Source organism: Microtus oregoni, unplaced genomic scaffold (genome assembly GCF_018167655.1).
Source record: "Microtus oregoni isolate MIOR12 unplaced genomic scaffold, Mior012 000113F_ref0000058, whole genome shotgun sequence".
NCBI classification, from domain to species: domain Eukaryota; kingdom Metazoa; phylum Chordata; class Mammalia; order Rodentia; family Cricetidae; genus Microtus; species Microtus oregoni.
The window spans coordinates 1,241,611-1,262,206 of NW_024544742.1; the positions used below are offsets into that span (position 1 = coordinate 1,241,611).

At 41.5% G+C, this 20,596-nt stretch overlaps 2 protein-coding genes across 2 annotated transcripts; both read right to left on the bottom strand.

Moving 5' to 3' along the window:
- Positions 1–8,218: 8,218 nt before the first annotated feature.
- On the bottom strand, positions 8,219–9,030 carry LOC121443856 (spindlin-2-like; the record flags this gene model as incomplete). The annotated part of the gene is made up of 2 exons (XM_041645611.1): positions 8,219–8,485; positions 8,623–9,030. Coding segments are annotated over 2 exons (675 nt in total), but the record flags the coding sequence as incomplete, so codon positions are not given.
- A 7,700-nt stretch (positions 9,031–16,730) lies between these two features.
- On the bottom strand, positions 16,731–17,525 carry LOC121443865 (spindlin-2-like; the record flags this gene model as incomplete). Its single annotated transcript, XM_041645616.1, has 2 exons — positions 16,731–16,930; positions 17,078–17,525. Coding segments are annotated over 2 exons (648 nt in total), but the record flags the coding sequence as incomplete, so codon positions are not given.
- Between the last annotated feature and the right edge of the window lie 3,071 nt (positions 17,526–20,596).

The following is a 20,596-nucleotide window of genomic DNA, read 5'->3' on the forward strand; positions in this document are numbered from 1 at the left end:
GAGAGGATCTTTGCAACTTTAGTGAACTGATGAATTGGACATTGATAGCAAAGATAAAGTGGGAAGAATACCTGGCATTCACCATCCCCAGAGCTATCAAGTATAGAAGCTGTTAACAACATAAATTTTAGACTCACGGGAGATTTGAAGGAAACCTTTCCGGGACTACAGAGGTCCCAGTTGCTTCCTAAACTTATTTACCAAAATAATATGTCTTGGCTCACCAGATTCCATCTTCTGGAAATGTTCAGCTGCCGAATCCTGTTGAACAATTGTGGAGCCCAAGAGCGAAACACACCTCCTCAGCCTCTGTGAAGATAGTAAGACCACCTTCCCAGAAGACTAGTGCTTCATGTGGAACAGAGTTGCAACCCCCAACTACAGCTTTGTGACATCAACAAAGCTCTACTTATGTCATTAATCTCCTCATAGGCAGGTATCTTCCCTACTAACCCACAGAAATATCCAGCATACAGGTCCTATAATGCTGTTCAAACAGCCCCCTGGAGACCCAAAATAAAAACCCGACTCATTTTCCCAAATACATGGGTCATATTTGGCCAAGTAACTCAATCATTTTATGTTTTTTTTTTCTGTAAAAAAGTCTTTGGTGTCTGAGTCAACAACTCACATGAATGTTTTTTTTCCAAGCTCCAAGCTCTTCTTTGGTTATCTTCTATTGATTTTTATATTACTTCATAATAATAAATATCAAAATTTCTACTTCGTTTCCTCTTCCCACTTTCTTCTCGCTCCCCAACAAAACCTCTCTACTCTTACTCCAATCCAAATGGAGGGCTGGGTACCTTGACCTGTGGGAAGTCCATGCCCACCCTTCATCCATCCAGATTTAGGAAGGTATGCATCCACATAGAATAGGATCACAAAAAAGCCTGTATATGAAGTGCAGACAAATGCCAGTGGCATTATCATTGGCTTCTCTGTCTGCCCCAATTGTCAGCCACATTCAGAGCTTCCACTTTGATCCCATGTTCTTTCATTCCCAGACCACTGGTTTAGTTGAAATCCCCTTAGTTCAGGCACAGTGTGTCAGTGTGTGGACCAAGCCATTTTATTCCTGACATCCATGCTCTTATTCTCCATCAGTTGGCTATTCAACTGGAGCTTGGAAACTCCATCTAGTTTTCTGATTTTTACCCTGACTTTATCTCCATCATTTGCCAAACAAAAGTTCCATGGTGATATTCATGATAGTCATCAGTCTGACTATAGGACAAGGCACCCATAGTGCCTATGGACATGGCACAGTGCAGTCAACCTCTCCTCAACTGCCCAAGTTCCTAGAAGGGGTCACCCCATGGCTTTCTAAGAACCCCTCGAGAGATAATGATCTTGACAAATCCAGAATGGCCCGCTAAATTGAGATATTGTCAGTGTATGTGCATTAACTTGTGTGTGTGTGTGTGTGTTTAAATCACAATAAAAACAAATGGATTGTAATATTGAAATTTCTTCTCATCTTGAGAAGAATGTTTGCTGCAGAAACACTGTCACAGTAGTACTGAGAGTCTAAGCTGTCTCAGCAAGGAGAAGTAACTGGAGCAATCCCCCAGGGGTTAGGCTCAGTGTCCCAGGAATTACGCCCAAGGAAAGTCAATGAACTCACAGATGGAAGATAAAACTCAGCCTAAATAACACTCCAAATCATTTAGGTGGAACATGAGATACTCTTGCAAAAGTTACAAGATGCCTAAATTCCTGGACTAGAACATAAGGGGAACACAATGATGTGGAGCTGAGAGTGCATGGCAAAACTGATTGGATCTGGCAAAAATTATGGAAGCATACCAAGGAAACCACCAGGGGGACAAAACCCTAAGAAATCTGTATGACAACATATCATGTTGACAATTCTGAGATTTATAGACAAACAAAAGATCTTAAATATGTCACTATCACACTGGTGATGATTAACCCATTCCATCGTAGTGTGACTCCCTGATGTGTTTAAGATAACCTGTCTATTCTGTCTATTTAGTTACAGGGAAATTTGCATTGCTCGCACAGATTAACTAACAGCATCATTTACTGAGAAGCAAAGGCAAGGCAAAGCAATCATAGACATGTTGTTGAATGCTGATGATGTTATTGGGAGTTTTGTGGGGTTTTTCTTAAAGGGAAATCATCGGTGACTCTCATAAATGAAGCAGACCCTGTCTCTGTTATGCATCTGGAATGACTGAAATAAATAAACTAAAATAGTTTTTTTTTCTCACACACTAATAACATTTTGTTTTTTTTGCTATACCCAAATAAGTGTGTTGTGTGAGCTCCTTCCGCTCCTTCAGCCAATAGCCACTGAGATATCAGCCCATTGAGGTGTGGTCTCTCTCTCTTTTAAAAAGCAACATTTACCATCAGCTTGATCTCTTGCTTCCAGTTTCCCTTTCGGCTACTAGGCTCCTTTCCTGATCCCACAGGGGGCTTTTGTCAGGGATGGTCATCTGAAAATTTTCCCCTTTAAAGAAATAATCATTCTATTAATCACAATTCTAAACTGGTGTGGGAGATTGTTTGTGACTTATGCCTTTATATGCCACAACCTGGGTGTGGAGGGTGTTCTCTCTGTTATTGTGGGGAAGGCATGGCAGCAGGAGTAGATGGCTGCTCATTCTCTGTAAGGAAATCAGTAAACAGTGGGGACCAAGTACAAGGATGTCCTGAAATATCAAGGCTTGTCCTTTCAGGCCCCAAAGCCTACAGCTAGGTTCAGGGTCACCACAATCTCCAAAACCCACTGAGCATGAAGTATTCAGAACCAGAATCCTGTGTATGCCATATTACATGAAATCATCGTGAGTACACCAATCTGTTTTTTAATGCTACATTCTTTTGTCCCATCAAAACTATCTTTATTACCAATAAACATAACTTGCTGCTTCTTTGGTGTCCTTGAATTGCTTTAAATTGTTGCTGGGACAGTCCTACAAACTTTCCTGTGTTGTTATGAGACCTTAAGGGGACAGCACTTATTTCAGAGATCAAATGCTGTTAGGTTCAAACCTATGCTTAGCTCTTGGCTAGACTTTGTTTTGCTTATAGCTACTCTATGGAAGGATGGATTTGACTAAGAAAGGGAGACAGCATAAATGGAGTCAGGTAACCTTACCTTTGCAAAATGACCCATTTTGAGGCCTTTCTTCAGGCCTCTTTCTACTCTTAATATTGGTTCCTTTTTAGTTTAGGAGAAGAATTGAAAATAAATCTATAGGATCTGTGAACACTGAATGAGTTAAGTATGTGTGACTACCTTGATGTCTGCCTGTCTGTCAACAGGGGCAGAGTTCATGGTCATCTGACGCATAGCACAGGATTGTCAGCAATCAATCTCTGGTCCCCCTAACTCTACAGCATAAGAGTTGTCATGGTTGCTCATCTGATCTTCCTCATACGATCTCCATCCACAGAGATGTCAGAAAAATCCTTCCCTGAGAGGGCAAGTTTTTTACAAATGAAAGATTATACAACAGAAGAGACATGGAATATTTATTTGGGCAAGCTGTTGAAAGGATAAAGTGATGGAAGGTCATTGCTTAATTAAATAAAGAATCTGCTTCCACTGATAGGTTAGAACATAGGTGGGAGGAGTAAAGAGAACAGAATGATGGGAGGAACAGTAAGTGAGCTCAGAGAAGCCATGCTCCCCTCTACCAGGCAGATGTGATAGCTCTGCTCTCTGAGGCTGATGGCGATGCAGACAGCCACCAGGTCAGACATGCTGAATCTTTCCGGGTGAGCGCACTCGTGATGCTACAAAGTTTATTAGAAATAGGTTAAGAGGCTAAATTAATGGGCCAGGTAGTGTTTAAAAGAATACTGTTTGTGTGTAATAATTTCAGGTTGTAAGCTAGTGAGGTAGCTGTGGTGCTGGGGATGCAGCCACGCTCCTCCAATTACTACAGAATGGGACACAGCTGTGTGGACAACTGAATCCACTGAAAGCCTGAGAAAGCGTGGCAAAGAGTAAAGCATGTTTTCTTGGTAGCAGCGATTTCTCGGGTCTGCTCTGCTTGCTACAAGCAAGCAAGGGCTCTCATCTAAAAGAGGCTTCCTGATTCAGCTCCATCTGCAAAACGCTGCAGCACTTAAGAGGTCCTGCCATGAAACATTTAAATGGTGTTGATAAAATCCAACTGAATGCTTGTTTGTTTTCAGCAGAAGCAGGAAAAATACCTGTGTTGTTTTAAAATGCCGATTTTTGGGCTGTCCCGCCAGGGCAAACTCTGACTGTTTGAGGCAGGAGGGCCAGCTACAGAGAGAGGGCTTGAGTGTTGTCTGTTGCAGCTTGTTTGATGGCAAGGACCTTGAAACACGGTACACTTGTGGCACTGAGTGTGGCTCAGGCCGGTACCTCAGCCAAAAATTTTGGAATGGCAGAAAGCTAAGGAATGGGCTACATCTAGCCCACAAAGACACGACTTAAGTCCTACTGAGATTGCTTGGTAAATTAAAGACTCCTGAGGTCAGAGGAACAGAGAGAGATATAGAGTAAAGAGAGATTCAAAGACAAAGAAAATTTTACATGATTTACAGTGTGTAAAAAATATGTGCACGCTAAAAGTTGACGTTTTAAAGTTAAAAAAAAGAAGAGAGTTGTTGGGTGTGGTAGTATACACCTTTAATCCCATCACATGGGAGGCAGAGCAAGATTAACCTCTGTGACTTCAAGGTGTGGTAGCACACGCCTTTAATCCCAGTGCCTAGAAGGCAGAGACAAACAGATCTCTGTGAGTTCAACGTGTAGGAGCATTCACCTTTAATCCCAAATCATGGGAGGCAGAGACAGGTGGATCTCTGAAACTTAAATGACAGCCTGGTCTACAGAGTTATTCCAGGTCAAAGATACAGAGAACCTGTATTAAAAGGCAAAAAATAAAAAGGAAAAAATAAACAAAATAGAGCTTAAATTAAAGCTCACAAAGATGGAAAATACACAGAGAATTTTGTTATTGTATGCTATTATGCTCTGTTTGAATTGTTTGAATTCTGAGGAAGGAGCAATAGCTGCTAAAAGATATTTTTTTACAAATGCTGCTGAACTAATCCAACATAGATATTTTAAAAATGCCTTGACTTTGAAATTCAGATCTAAGGACATGATGCTTTGGAAAGGAGTTTCTTATTTTGTTTCAAAGAGGGTGAGAGTCTGTGGATGCATCTATCCCAATATGATATGATGGACGATGCCCTCCTGAAAGGTTGCTGTGCATACCTTCAAAAAATTGCTTCGCTCAACTGCCAAGTGAGATGAAACTAGCACACAGCTTATACCATGAAAGACCAAACTAACGTCGCCCCCATTCAGCAGAAAGCAGTTTGGAGAGAAAAAACTGCACCCATGTTCCCAAATATGGCTTATAAATGTTCTTTTACATCTAATGGCAGATGTGATATAGATATGAATAATTTGCATTATTATAGATTTTGCTTTTTTGATAGAGATTTAAGGTCAATTTTGTTATATGTATATTCAATTTTGATCTTTATTAAGGTATTGTGATTGTGTAGTTCATTTAAAAATGTAATGTATATAGGTTGTTAATGGATAATCATCAATAACAGTCAAGTTTATAGTCATGTTAGTTAGATTTTCTAGCTATATACATATATATTTCAGTTAGATTGGCATTCTACATATCTTTCTTAGACAACGATATATACTATTTAATGTTTTTATACCTCAGGGATTTTCATGGCAATGAGACACTCTAATATTGGCAACACCAATCTACTTCAGGAAGAAGATGGCCATCAAAGAGTATCCTTCTGGAGTTTGATAGCCTTTTGCGCAAGAAACTGCTCTTGCCTGGACGATAGCCTAACCTGGACACAGAGAACACGCAGAGAGAGGACTACTGAACTTTTCTAAAGGTGAGATGATCTTTTGGTGTTCCTGATTCATGAAAGAGTCTGCAAGACATTCTTTAAGACAAGCAGATAGTGACTGCCTTTGAAATGTCCTGCTTCATGGAAATATCTCCTGGAAACTATGGGCCTGTATACTGAAGATGGATACCCCAATGGTACAGAGGAACTTTCGGTGACTGTCCAGGCAGTGAGATGTCTCTGACTTTCTAGAGTTTGAAAATGGCTTACTTTTTGTTTTCTTAGGTAATATTGTATTCTTCTGGAATCTTTGATGGAGTTGAAGAATAGATACATAGTTATAGTTTTCCAATGTCATGATAAAAGATAAAATAGATATAAATATTGTAACTATAATTCATGCTTGAGAATTGTTTTGTTATATGTAATTTTACTATGTTAAAGTTAAAGATTCCATTCTTTTTTAAACAGAAATAGGGGAAATGATGTAGGATTGGTCATTGGTTAATTAAATAAAGAAACTCTTTGCCCTGATAGGTAGGAACATAGTTGGGTGGAGTAAACATAACAGAATGCTGAGGGGAAGAAGAAGTAAGTTCAGAGGCGCCATGCTCACCTCTCCCGGGCAGACATGGTAGCTCTGCTCTCTGAGGCAGATGGCGATGCAGCCATCCACGAGGTCAGACATGCTGAATCTTTCATGGTAAGTGCAACTCGTGCTGCAACATACATTATTAGAAATGGGTTAAGAGGCTGAAACTAATGGGCCAGGGAGTGTTTAAAAGAATACAGTTTTGGTGTTGATATTTCCAGGCATTAGCTAGCAAGGCGGCCATGGTGCTGGGGACGCGGCCCCGCCGCGCAAATTGCTATTATAAAGGGGGAAATGGAAGAAGGAAGGAAGAAGAGAGAGAGAGAGAGAGAGAGAGAGAGAGAGAGAGAGAGAGAGAGATGGAAGAATGGATTAATTCAATCATTCATTGGAAAAATGAGTGAACCAATGAATGAGGAGACATAGTAGGATAAAATGTGCTGCATTCCCTCTGAGAGTCAGGCCAAATGAAGGATTGACAAGATTTTCCACAAAGGAAGAGGCTTATTCCATTTTTCCTTCATTGTGCTCCAGACCCACCAATGAGAGTAACGATTAGGACAGGGAGAAGAAGAGGTAAGGGTGTACCAGAATGGCCTGGTAAAGTTCTCACCCAAATTGTAGCCAAATCACTTGACCTGGGATAGCTGATCTACTTCCTGGACCCTATCTGGGAGTTTGACAACTCTAACATTTTAACCAAGTTTGTGAAGATGAAGGAACCAAAAATCGCCCCATTAAATGATGGCAGGATCCTTACATGATGGGAGTCAGACATCAATACCATACTGGTATTTGGGGTCTGATGGGTTTGTGGGGTCTTTGCCACAGTCCACCTAGCATCATGGATTCCCTAGTTTACTGATTTGATGGAGCTCGGTGCATTCGTCATATTTGTGCATGACACACAATAGTGGGTATCAATGTGTACATGTTTTTCCTGTGTGTGGGTGCGTCTGTTCATCAGTTTTATAGCCCAAGTCCTACAGAACATGATCAATGAAAGGGAACACTGTTTTCCAGATATGGCAAGACAATTATTTAAATGAACTCACAAGGGTTGGATGGCATGCATAAGACCTATGAGAGTTCAAGGCATACCGAATCAAGGCATGACAAAGTAGGTGGCAGACAGAATTCTGGCAAAAGGAAGTAAGTAGCTTGACGTCCATCCCACTGCAGAAGAGCAACTAGGAGGAGACACTTTTCTCTAAGCAGGGGGCTCCTGGTCACTGAACATGCTCCAATGGAGATCAAACATCCAGTGACTTACAGCCAGTACGAATTAAACCATTCATCAAATGAAACCTAATTTTCTCTGATTTTGAGTATACATTTGTATCACTTTCTGATTAATCTACTCTTTATCATCTTAAGTCCCAATACCTCACTCTGATATCTGTCACATCTTTCCATTTGACATGTTTTTCCCTCAAGCTTTATCCCGCCCCGAGATCCTACTTTTTGTCCCTCTCCACTACTTCCTAGACAGCCATCTTGTCCTTTACCACACCAAGCATCCCCAGTCCATCCTCTCCAAGGGGAAAAAACCATAAATCCTGCTTTGTTTTGAGGCATGTATTTCTGTGATGTCCCATCCACCAAACACAATCCATCATTGACCAAAGAACACAACATGTTCACAAGTTTTTATTTTTCGAGCAGGATATTCCATTGGAAAAATTACCAGGATTAATAGAAGACCTGAGGTATCTCTGAAAAGAACACATTCCCCAAACACAGTTTTATGTCTGCCCCTCAAAATTTGTGAATTTCACTTTAACAGATCTTCACCAAATCATAGACATAGATATGGATGTCATTATCAAACTTGATGAAATACACAGAAGGTTTGTTGGGAACATGGCAAATAATGTTACCTATCTCTTGGGTTCCATCTTTTTTGTTGTACTGCACACTTTTGCCTGCCAAGGAATCCCTGCCTAATTCCAAAGTCTCCTCTACTGGAGGACATTCAGGCATGATGTGGAGGTTGCCTTCAATGGAGTCATCAAGATGGTGGTAAAGATACAGGACTGGATCATTCTCGTTGACAATGTAGAAACAGGTCGTCATGGTCTGCACCTCATCTGGGACCATGCCACTCCACTCCTTCTTAGATCCTTGCATGATGTGCATGTTTCCTTCAAGGTAGTCATCCAGGAGGTGGTAATGGACAAGACCGGTTCTTTCTTGTAGGTAATATAGAACCAGGGATTCATGAGTCGCACCTCCTCTAGGACAATCCCTTTACAGTCATCCTTAGAGCCATTTTTGCCCATGAATGTATGTTTCACTGCTCCGACAACTGTGGAGTTTGACAGATGAGTGTCTGTCACCTGAGGAAATGGCACATTATTAGGCAGGATCTTAAGATCTAAAATCCTTACATCGCTGTGAAGCTCCAAGCCATAGACACAATCAATCCCATCATATTTCAACAAATAGAGAGAAGGATATGTTGGCAGTTGATCTAGAATGATGGCTTTCCACTGGGTGACTGCTTCATTGGCTTCCATCCATCCATGAGAAATTCTGCAGCCACCAATATTCTCCAGGGCCTCAAAAGGCTTACTCAGTTTTTGCTTCTGGAGAGATGGCCCATTCTTCTTCTGGAGAAGTGGCATGCATCTCATACTAAGAGGCATCTTCATCATGGCGGTAGACTTACTGAGACAGGCCATAGCATTTCTTTCCACTGTCTCTTGGCTCTCTTTCTGTGCATAGGCTTCATAGCTGCCAATCTCTGCATTGGAAGAATTCTTCAGTTTCAATAAGACACAAAGTGGTTTCCTCCAACATAAGTGCCTGCAGGGATAAGAAGGTGAGGATGTGAGGTCAAGACACTTTCTGGAAGCTTTTTGGGGCAGGTGACAAAGGCAGTGCTGAATAGATTTGGGCTGCCTAAATGTAATTTGGTCTTAAGAAATTTATAGGAAAATTACCAAACTATTGTCTACAGCTCAGTATATGTGTATTAGAGACACATTCCTTCTGTCCAAAGGAAATGGACCTCTACTGAGAAACCTAATTTCTGAATGACTGTGTCAATGAAAGGAGACTGTATGCCTATCCCCAAAGTGAGAAAGAAAAATCTGAGCAGATGGCAAAGCATTCGAAGGACAGCCACTTCTCTCCTTCCCACTCAAGCTGTTGGTTAGGTGGTTGATCCAAAACCACCTGCCCAAGGTCATGGCACTCCAGTCCACTCCCTCTCTCTATTGTGTCTCATCATCCAGACCCAGGGTTATTACATAATGCCATTCCGTGTCTTCATTAGAGAAGTGAGTATTGTGAGACAGACTGCAAATTTAAAGACTCATTAATCAGGGCAACAGCACCATTTAGAAATAATTAAAATTTTTTAAAACACATATGGACAAAGAGGATCTTTGCCACTTTAGTGGACTGATGAATTGGCCATTTATAGCAAAGATAAAGTGGGAAGAATACCTGGCGTTCACCATCCCCACAGCCATCAAATATAGTAGCTGTTAACAACATAAATTTTAGACTCGCAGGAGATTTGACGGAAACCTTTCTGGGATGACAGAGGTCCCAGTTGCTTCCTAAACATATTTACCAAAAGAAAATGTCTTGGCTCACCAGATTCCATCTTCTGGAAATCTTCTGCTGCCTAATCCTGTTTAACAGTTGTGGAGCCCAAGAGCTGAACTCACCTCCTCAGCCACCGAGAAGATAGTAAGCCCACCTTCACAGAAGACTAGTGCTTCATGTGGAACAGATTGGCCACCCCCAACCACTACTTTGTGACATCACCAAGGCTCTACTTATGTAATAAAACCCCTCATAGGCAGGTTTCTTTTCTACTAACCCACAGAAATATCCAGCATACAGGTCCTATAATGCTGCTCATACACCCCCCTGGAGAACCAAAATAAAAACCGTACAGATCTTCCCAAATACAAGAGTCATATTTTGCCAAGTATCTCAACACAGTTATGTGTTTTTTTCTGTAAAAAGTCTTGTCTGAATCAACAACTCACATGAATGTTTTTTTCACCTAGCTCCAATCTCTTCATTGGTTATCTTCTATTGATTTTTATATTACTTCATAATAATAAATATCAAAATTTCCACTTCGTTTCCTCTCCCACTTTCTTCTCGCTGCCCCACCAAACCTCTCCACTCCAACTCCAGTCCAAATATCCAGCAGGCTACCATGACCTGTGGGAAGTCCAAGTCCACCCTTCATCCATCCAGTTTTAGGAAGGTATGCATCCACATAGAATAGGATCACAAAAAAAGCCTGTATATTAAGTACAGACAACATCATCTGTTGACAAGAAGTACAACATCCCCCCACCTGCCCAAGTTCCTAGAATGGGTCACTCCATGGCTTAGAACCCCTTGAGAGATAATGATCGTGACATCCCCAGAATGGCCCGCTAATCATCAGTGTATGTGCATTAACTTGTGGGTGTGTGTGCGTGTTTAAATCACATTAAAAACAAATGGATTATAATATTGAAATTTCTCCTCAATTTGAGAAGGAAGTTTGCTACAGAAACACTGTCACAGTAGTACTGAGAGTCTAAGCTGTCTCAGCAAGGAGAAGTAACTGGAGGAATTCCCCAGGAATTAGGCTCAGTGTCCCAGGAATTACGCCCAAGGAAAGTCAATGAACTCATGGATGGAAGATAAAACTCAGCCTAAATAACACTCCAAATCATTTAGGTGGAACATGAGATACTCTTGCAACAGTTACAAGATGTCTAAAATGCCTGGACTAGAACATAAGGGGAACACAATGATGTGGAGCTGAGAGTGCATGGCAAAACTGATTGGATCTGGCAAAAATTATGGAAGCATTCCAAGGAAACCACCAGTGGGACAAAACCAAAAGAAATCTCAATGACAACATATTATGTTGACAATTCTGATATTTATAGACAAACAAAAGATCTTAAATATGTCACTGTCACACTGGTGATGATTAACCCAATCCATCGTAGTGTGACTCCCTGATGTGTTTAAGATAACCTGTCAATTTTGTCTATTTAGTTACAGGGAAATTTGCATTGCTTGCACAGATTAACTAGCAGCATCATTTACTGACAAGCAAAGGCAAGGCAAAGCAATCATAGACATGTTGTTGAATGCTGATGATGTTATTGGGAGTTTTGTGGGGTTTTTCTTAAAGGGAAAACATCGGTGACTCTCATGCATGAAGAGATTCTATCTCTGTGATGTATTTGGAAGGACTGAAATAAATAAACAAAAATTGTTTTTTTTTCTCACATACTACTAACATTTTTTTTTGTTATAGCCAAATAAGTGTTTTGCACGACCTCCTCCGCTCCTACAGCTAATAGCCACTGAGATACCATCCCATTGTGGTGTGGTCTCTCTCTCTTTCAAAAAGCAACATTTACCATCAGATTGATCTCTTGCTTCCAGTTTCCCTTCCAGCTACTAGGCTCCTTTCCTCATCCCGTGGAGGGCTTTTGTCAGGGATGGTCATCTGTAAGTTTTTCCCCTTTAAAGAAATAATCATTATATTAATCATAATTTTAAACACGTGTGGGAGATTGTTTGTGACTTATGCCTTCATATGTGACGCAAGCCACCTGGGTTGGAGGGTGTTCTCTTTGTTCATGTGGGGAAGGCATGGCAGCAGGAGTAGATGGCTGCTCATTCTCTGTAAGGAAATCAGTAAACAGTGGGGGCCAAGTACAAGGATGTCCTCAAATACCAAGGCTTGTCCTTTCAGGCCCCAAAGCCTCCAGCTAGGTTCAGGGTCACCACAATCTCCAAAACCCACTGAGCATGAAGTATTCAGAACCAGAATCCTGTGTGTGCCATATCACATGAATCATCGTGAGTACACCGATCTGCTTTTTAATGCTACATTCTTTTGTCCCATAAGAACCATGTTTATTACCAATAAACATAACTTGCTGCATCTTTGGGGTCCCAGAATTGCTTAAAAGTGTGGTTGGGCCATTCTTACAAACATTTCTGTGTTGTTAGAGACATTAAAGGGACAGCACTTATTTCAGATCAAAGGCTGTTGCGTTCAAACCTATGCTTAGCTGTTGGCTAGACATTTGTTTGCCTTTAGATGCTCTATGGAAGGATGGATTTAACTAAGGAAAGGAGACAGCATATATGGAGGCAGGTAACCTTACCTTTGCAAATGACCCTTTTGGAGGCCCTACTTCAAGCTCCTCTCTTCTCCTATTCTTGTTTTTTTTTTATTAGTTTAGGACAAGATTAAAACTCAATATAAATGTCTGTGAACACTGAATGAGTTAAGTATGTGTGACCACCTTGATGTCTGCCTGTCTGACAACAGGGGCAGAGTTCATGGGCATCTGACGCATAGCACAGGATTGTCAGCAATCAATCTCTGGTCCACCTAACTCTACAGCAAAACAGTTGTCATGGATGCTCATCTGATCCTCTTCATATGATCTCCATCCACAGAGATGTCAAAAAAATCCTCCCCTGAAAAGGCAAGTTCTTTTCAAATGAAAGATTATACAGCAGAAGAGACATGGAAGATTTATTAGGGCAAGCTCTTGAAAGGATAAAGTGATGGTAGTAATTCATTGCTTAATTAAATAAAGAAACTGCTTCCCCTGTTAATTTAGAACACAGGTGGGGGAGAAAGAGAACAGAATGCTGGGAGCAAGAAGCAGTGTGCTCAGAGACACCATGATCCACTCTCGTGGGAAGACGTGATAGCTCTCCTCTCTGAGGCAGAGGGCAATGCAGCCACTAACCAGGATAGACCTGTTGAATCTTTCTTGGTGAGCACACTCGTGATGCTACATAGATTATTAGAAATGGGTTAATAGGCTAAACTAATGGGCCAGGCAGTGTTTAAAAGAATCGTTTGTGTGTAATTATTTCTGGACATTAGCTAGCGAGGCTGCCCTGGTGCTGGTTACACAGCTCCACTGCTCAAATTACTACAGAATGGCACTCAGACATGTGGAAAACTGAATCCACTGAAAGCCTGAGAAAGCCCGGGAACGAGTAAAGCATGTTTTCTTTTTAGCAGCTATATCTCTGGTCTGCACTACTTGCTAGTAGCAAGCAAGCACACTCATTTAAGAGAACATTCCTGACTCACCTTCAGCTGCAAAACCCTGCTGCTGTTAAGAGGTCCTGCCACGAAACATTTAAATGGTGTTGATAAAAGCCAGCTGAATGCTTGTTTGTTTTCAGCAGTAGCAGGAAAAAAAAACTGTGACGTTTTAAAATGCCGGAATTCTGGGCCATCCTGCCAGAACAAACTCTGACTGTTTGAGTCAGGAGGGCCAGCTACAAAGAGAGGGCTTGAGTGTTGTCTTTTGCAGCTTGTTTGATGGCAAGGACCTTGAAACACTGTAGACTTGTGGCACTGAATGCGGCTCTGGCCGGTACCTCAGCCATAAGGTTGGAATGGCAGAAAGCTAAGGAATAGGCTACATCTAGCTGGCAAAGCCACCTTTTCGTCATATTGAGATTGCTGTGTAAATTAAGGATTCATGTGGTCAAAAAAACAAAGAGAGATATTGAGTAAAGAGAGATTCAAAGACAAAGAAAATGTTTAAATGATTTACAGTGTGTTAAAAATATGTGCAGGCTAAAAGTTGAAGTTCTTAAAGTTAAAATAAAATGAAGAAAGTTGTTGGTTGCAGTAGTACACACCTTTAATCCCAACACTTGGGAGGCAGAGAGAGATTGACCTCTGTAACATCAAGGTGTGGTAGCACATACCTTTAATCCCAGTGCCGAGAAGGCAGAGACAAACAGGTCTCTGTGAATTCAGGTGTAGTACCATACACCTTTGATCCCAATGCTGGGAGGCAGAGACATGTGGATCTCTGAAACTTCAAGGACAGCCTGTTCTACAGAGTTATTCCAGGTCAAAGATACAGAGAACCTGTCTCAAAAGGCAAAATATAAAAAGGAAAAATAAATTAGAGCTTAAATTGAAGCTAACAAAGATGGAAAATACACAGAGAATTTTGATACTGTATGCTATTGTGCTATGTTTGAATCATTTGAATGCTGAGGAAGGAGCAATAGCTGCTAAAAGATATTTGTTTATAAATGCTGCTGAACTAATCCCACATAGATATTTTGAAAGTGCCTTGACTTTAAAATTTGGATCTAAGGACATGATGCTTTGGAAAGGAGGTTCTTATTTTGTTTTCAGAGAGGGTGAGAGTCTGTGGACTGCCGCTATCCCAATATGGTATTACGGATCACGACTTTCCTCATATGACCTCCGTCCACAGAGATGTCAGAAAAATCCTTCCCTAAGAGGGCAAGTTCTTTACAAATGAAAGATTATACAACAGAAGAGACGTGGAAGATTTATTTGGGCAAGCTGTTGAAAGGATAAAGTGATGGAAGAAGGTCATTGCTTAATTAAATAAAGAATCTGCTTCCCTTGATAGGTTAGAACATAGGTGGGAGGAGTAAAGAGAACAGAATGCTGCTAGAAAGAGGAAGTGAGCTCAGAGATGCCATGCACCCCTCTCCGGGGCAGACACGGGAGCTCTGCTCCCTGAGGCAGATGGCAATGCAGCCAGCCACCAGGTCAGACATGCTGAATCTTTCCTGGTAAGCGCACCTCATGCTGCAACATACATTATTAGAAATGGGTTAAGAGGCTGAAAATACTGGGCCAGGAAGTGTTTAAAAGAATACAGTTTGTGTGTTCTTATTTAGGGGCATAAGCTAGGTAGGCGGCCATGGTGCAGGGGTTGCAGCCCCGCTGCTCAAATTACTACTATAAAGGGGATAATTGAAGAAGGGAAGTAAGGAGAGAGAGAGAGAGAGAGAGAGAGAGAGAGAGAGAGAGAGAGAGAGAGAGAGAGGGAGAGATGGAAGAATCGATGAATTCAATCATTCATTGGAAAAATGAGTGAACCAAAGAATGAGGAGACCTAGAAGGATAAAATGTGCTGCATTCCCTGTGAGAGTCAGGTCATATGAAAGATGGACATTGTTTTGAAACTGAGGAGGAGGATTTTTCCATTTTGCCTTCTTTGTGCTCCAAGCCCAGCCACAAGAGTGATGATGAGGACTGGGAGAAGAAGAGGTGAGGGTGTACCAGAATTCCCTGGTATAAGTTATCACCCAAATTGTAGCCAAATCACCTGACCTGAGACAGCTGATCTACATGCTGGACCCTAACTGGCAGTTTGACAACTCTAACATTTTAACCAAGTTTGTGAAGATCAAGGAAGCAAAAATCGCCCCGTTACAGGATGGCAGGATCCTTACATGATGGGAGTCAGACATCAATACCATACTGGTATTTGGGGGTCTGATGGGTTTGTGGGGTCTTTGCCACACTCCACCTAGCATCAGGGATTCCCTCGTTTACTGATTTGATGGAGATCGGTGCATTCATCATATGTGTGCATGTCACACATTAGTGGGCATCAATGTGTACATGTTTATCCTGTGTGTGGATGCGTCTGTCGATGAGATTTATAGCCCAAGTCCTACAGAACATGATCAATGAAAGGGAACACTGTTTTCCAGATATGACAGGGCAATTATTTAAATGAACTCATAAGGGTTGGATGGCATGCAAAGGACCAATGAGAGTTCAAGGAATACCGAATCCAGGCATGACAAAGTAGGTGGCAGACAGAATTCTGACAAAAGGAAGTAGATAGCGTGACGTCCATCCCACTGCAGAAGAGCAACTGGGCGGAGACACTTTTCTCTAAGCAGGAGGCTCCTGGTCACTCAACATGCTCCAGTGGAGTTCAAACATCCAGTGACTTACAGCCAGTACGAATTAAACTATTCACCAAATGAAACCTAATTTCCTCTGATTTTGAGTATACATTTGTGTCCCTTCCTGATTAATCTACTCTTTATCCTCTTAAGTCCCAATACCTCACTCTGATATCTGTCACATCTTTCCAGTTGACATGTTTTTCCCTCAAGCTTTATCCCGTCCCGAGATCCTACAACTTTTGTCCCCTCTCCACTACTCCCTAGACTGCCATCTTGTCCTTTACCACACCAAGCATTCCCAGTCCATCCTCTCCATGGGGAAAGACCATAAATCCTGCTTTGTTTTGAGGCATGTATTTCTGTGATGTCCCATCCACCAAAAATAATCCATCATTCACCAAAGAACAAAACATGTTCACAAATTTTTATTTTTCGAGCAAGAATATTCCATTGGAAAATAATACCAGGATTAATAGAAGACCTGCGGTATCTCTGAAAAAAACACATTCCCCAAACACAGTTGTAAGTGTGCCCCTCAAATTTTGAGAATTTCACTTTAACAAATCTTCACCAAATCGTAGACATAGATATGGAAGTCATTATTAAACTTGATGAAATACACAGAAGGTTTGGTGGGAACTTGGCAAATAATTTTACCTATCTCTTGGGTTCCATCTTTTTTGTTGTACTGCACACCTTTGCCTGCCAAGGAATCCCTGCCTAATGCCAAAGTCACCTCTACTGGAGGACATTCAGGCATGATGTGGACGTTGCCTTCAATGGAGTCATCAAGATGGTGGTAAAGGTACAGGACTGGATCATTCTCCTTGACAATGTAGAAACAGGTCATCCTGGTCTGCACCTCATCTGGGACCATGACACTGCACTCCTCCTTAGAGCCTGGCATGATGTGGAGGTTGCCTTCAAGGTAGTCATCCAGGAGGTGGTAAATATACAAGACCGGATCTTTCTTGTAGGTAATATAGAACCAGGTCTTCATGATTGGCACCTCCTCTAGGACCATCCCATTCCAGTCTTCCTTAGAGCCATTTGTGCCCGTAAATGTATGTTTCACTGCTCTGCCAACTATGGTGTTTGACAGATGAGTGTCTGTCACCAGAGGAAATGGCACATTATTAGGCAGGATCTTAAGGTTTAAAATCCTTTCATCGCTGTGAAGCTCCAAGCCATAGACACAATCAATCCCATCATATTTCAACAAATAGAGAGAGGGATATGTTGGCAGTTGATCTAGAATGATGGCTTTCCACTGGGTGACTGGTTCATTGGCTTCCTTCCAGCCATGAGAAATTCGGCGGCCAACAATATTCTCCAGGGCCTCAAAAGGCTTACTCAGTTTTTGCTTCTGGAGAGTTGGCCCATTCTTCTTCTGGAGAGGTGGCATGCATCTCATACTAAGAGGCATCTTTATCATGGTGGTAGATTTACTGAGATAGGCCACAACACTCCTGTTCCACTGTCTCTTGGCTCTCTTTCTGTGCTTGGGCTTCATAGCTGCCAATCTCTGCATTGGAAGAAGTCTTCAGTTTCAATCAGACACAAAGTGGTTTCCTACACCATAAGTGCCTGCAAGGTTAAGAAGGGGAGGATGCGATGTCAAGATTCTTTTCTGGAAGATCTTTGGGGAAGGTGATAAAGGCAGTGCTGAATAGATTTGGGCTGCCTAAATGTAATTTGGTCTTAAGAAATTCATAGGAAAATTATCAAACTATTGTCTACAGCTCAGTATATGTGTATCAGAGACATATTCCTGCTGCCCAAAGGCAATGGACCTCTACTGAGAAACCTAATTCCGGACTGACTGTGTCAATGAGAGGAGACTGGATGCCTATGCCCAAAGTGAGAAAGAAAAATCTGAACAGATGGCAAAGAATTCGAAGGACAGCCACTTCTCTCCTTCCCACTCAAGCTGTTGGTTAGGTGGTTGATCCAAAACCACCTGCCCAAGGTCATGGCACTCCAGTCCACTGGTTCTATGTATTGTGTCTCCTGATCCAGACCCAGGTTTATTACATAAAGCCATTCCATGTCTTCACTAGAGAAGTGAGTTTTGTGAGACAAACTGCAAAAATAAAGACTCATTAATCTGGGCAACAGCACCATTTAGAAATAATTAATATCTTTTAAAACACATATGGACAAAGAGGATCTTCGCCCCTTTCGTGAACTGATGAATTGGACATTGATAGCAAAGATAAAGTGGGAAGAATACCTGGCATTCACTGTCCCCACAGCTATCAAATATAGAAGCTGTTAACAACATAAATTTTAGACTCACAGGAGATTTGAAGGAAACCTCTCAGGGACTACAGAGGTCCCTCTTTCTTCCTAAACATATTTACCAAAAGAAAATGTCTTGGCTCTCCAGATTCCATCTTCTGGAAATGTTCAGCTGCCTAATCCTGTTGAACAGTTGTGGAGCCCAAGAGCTGAACTCACCTCCTCAGCCACCGTGAAGATAGTCAGCCCACCTTCACAGAAGACTAGTGCTTCATGTGGAACAGTGTTGCCACCCCCAACCAAAGCTTTGTGACATCATCAAGACTCTACTTAGGTCATTAAACCCCTCATAGGCAGTTTTCTTCCCTACTAACCCACAGAAATATCCAGCATACATGTCCTATAATGTTGCTCACACAGCCCCCTGGAGACCCAAAATAAAACCTCACTCATCTTCCCAAATACATGAGTCATATTTTGCCAGGTAACCCAATCTCTTTTTGTGCCTTTTCTGTAAAAAAGTCTTTGGTGTCTGAGTCAACAACTCACATGAATGTTTTTTTTTTCTAGCTCCAATCTCTTTATTGGTTATCTACTATTGATTTTTATATTACTTCATAATAATGAATATCAAAATTTCCACTTCGTCTCCTCCTCCCACTTTCTTCTCACTCCCCCACCAAACCTCTCCACTCCTACTCCAATTTAAATTGAGGGCGGGGTACCTTGACCTGTTTGAAGTCCAAGCCTACCCTGCATCCATCGAGATTTAGGAAGGCAAGCATCCACATAGAATATGATCACAAAAATGCCTGTATATGAAGTGCAGACAAATTTCAGTGCCATTATCATTGGCTTCTCAGTCTGGTCCAATTGTCAGCCACATTCAGAGCTTCCACTTTGATTCCATGTTCTTTCATTCCCAGGCCAATGGTTTAGTTGAAACCCCCTTTGTTCAGGCACAGTGTCTCAGTGTGTGGACCAAGCCATTTTATTCCTGACATCCTTGCTCTTATTCTCCATCAGTCGGCTATTCAACTGGAGCTTGGAAGCTCCATCTAGTTTTCTGATTTTTACCCTGACTTGATCTCCATCTTGGCCATACAAAAGTTCCATGGTGATATTCAAGATAGTCATCAGTCTGACTATAGGATAAGGCACCCATTGTGACTATAGACATGGCACAGTGCAGTCAACCTCTCCTCACCTGCCCAAGTTCCTCTAGGGGGTCACCCCATGCCTCTAAGAACCCCTCGAGAGATAATGATCTTGACAACCCCAGAATGGCCTACTCAATTAATATCATCAGTGTATGTGCATTAACTTGTGTGTGTGTGTGTGTGTGTGCGTGTGTGTGTTTAAATCACAATAAAAACAAATGGATTGTAATATTGAAATTTCTTCTCATCTTGAGAAGAATGTTTGCTACAGAAATACTGTCATAGTAGTACTGAGAGTGTAAGCTGTCTCAGCAAGGAGAAGTAACTAGAGGAATCCACCAGGAGTTAGGCTCAGTGTCCCGGGAATTACGCCCAAGGAAAGTCAATGAACTCATGGATGGAAGATAAAACTCAGCCTAAATAACACTCCAAATCATTTAGGTGGAACATGAGATACTCTTGCAACAGTTTCAAGATGTCAAAAATGCCTGGACTAGAACATAAGGGGAACACAATGATGTGGAGCTGAGAGTGCATGGCAAAACTGATTGGATCTGGCAAAAATTATGGAAGCATACCAAGGAAACCACCAGGGGGACAAAACCCTAAGAAATCTGTATGACAACATATCATGTTTACAATTCTGTGATTTTTAGACAAAGGAAAGATCCTAAATATGTCACTGCCACACTGGTGATGATTAACCCATTCCATCGTAGTGTGACTCCCTGTTGTGTTCAAGATAACCTGTCAATTCTGTCTATTTAGGTACAGGGAAATTTGCATTGTTTGCAGAGATTAACTAACAGCATCATTTACTGAGAAGCAAAGGCAAGGCAAAGCAATCATAGACATGTTGTTGAATGCTGATGATGTTATTGGGAGTTTTGTGGGTATTTTCTTAAAGGGAAATCATCGGTGACTCTCATGCATGAAGAGATCCTATCTCTGTGATGTGTCTGGAAGGACTGAAATAAATAAACTAAAATAGTTTTTTTTTCTCACCTTCTAGTAACATTTTTTTTTTTGCTATATCCAA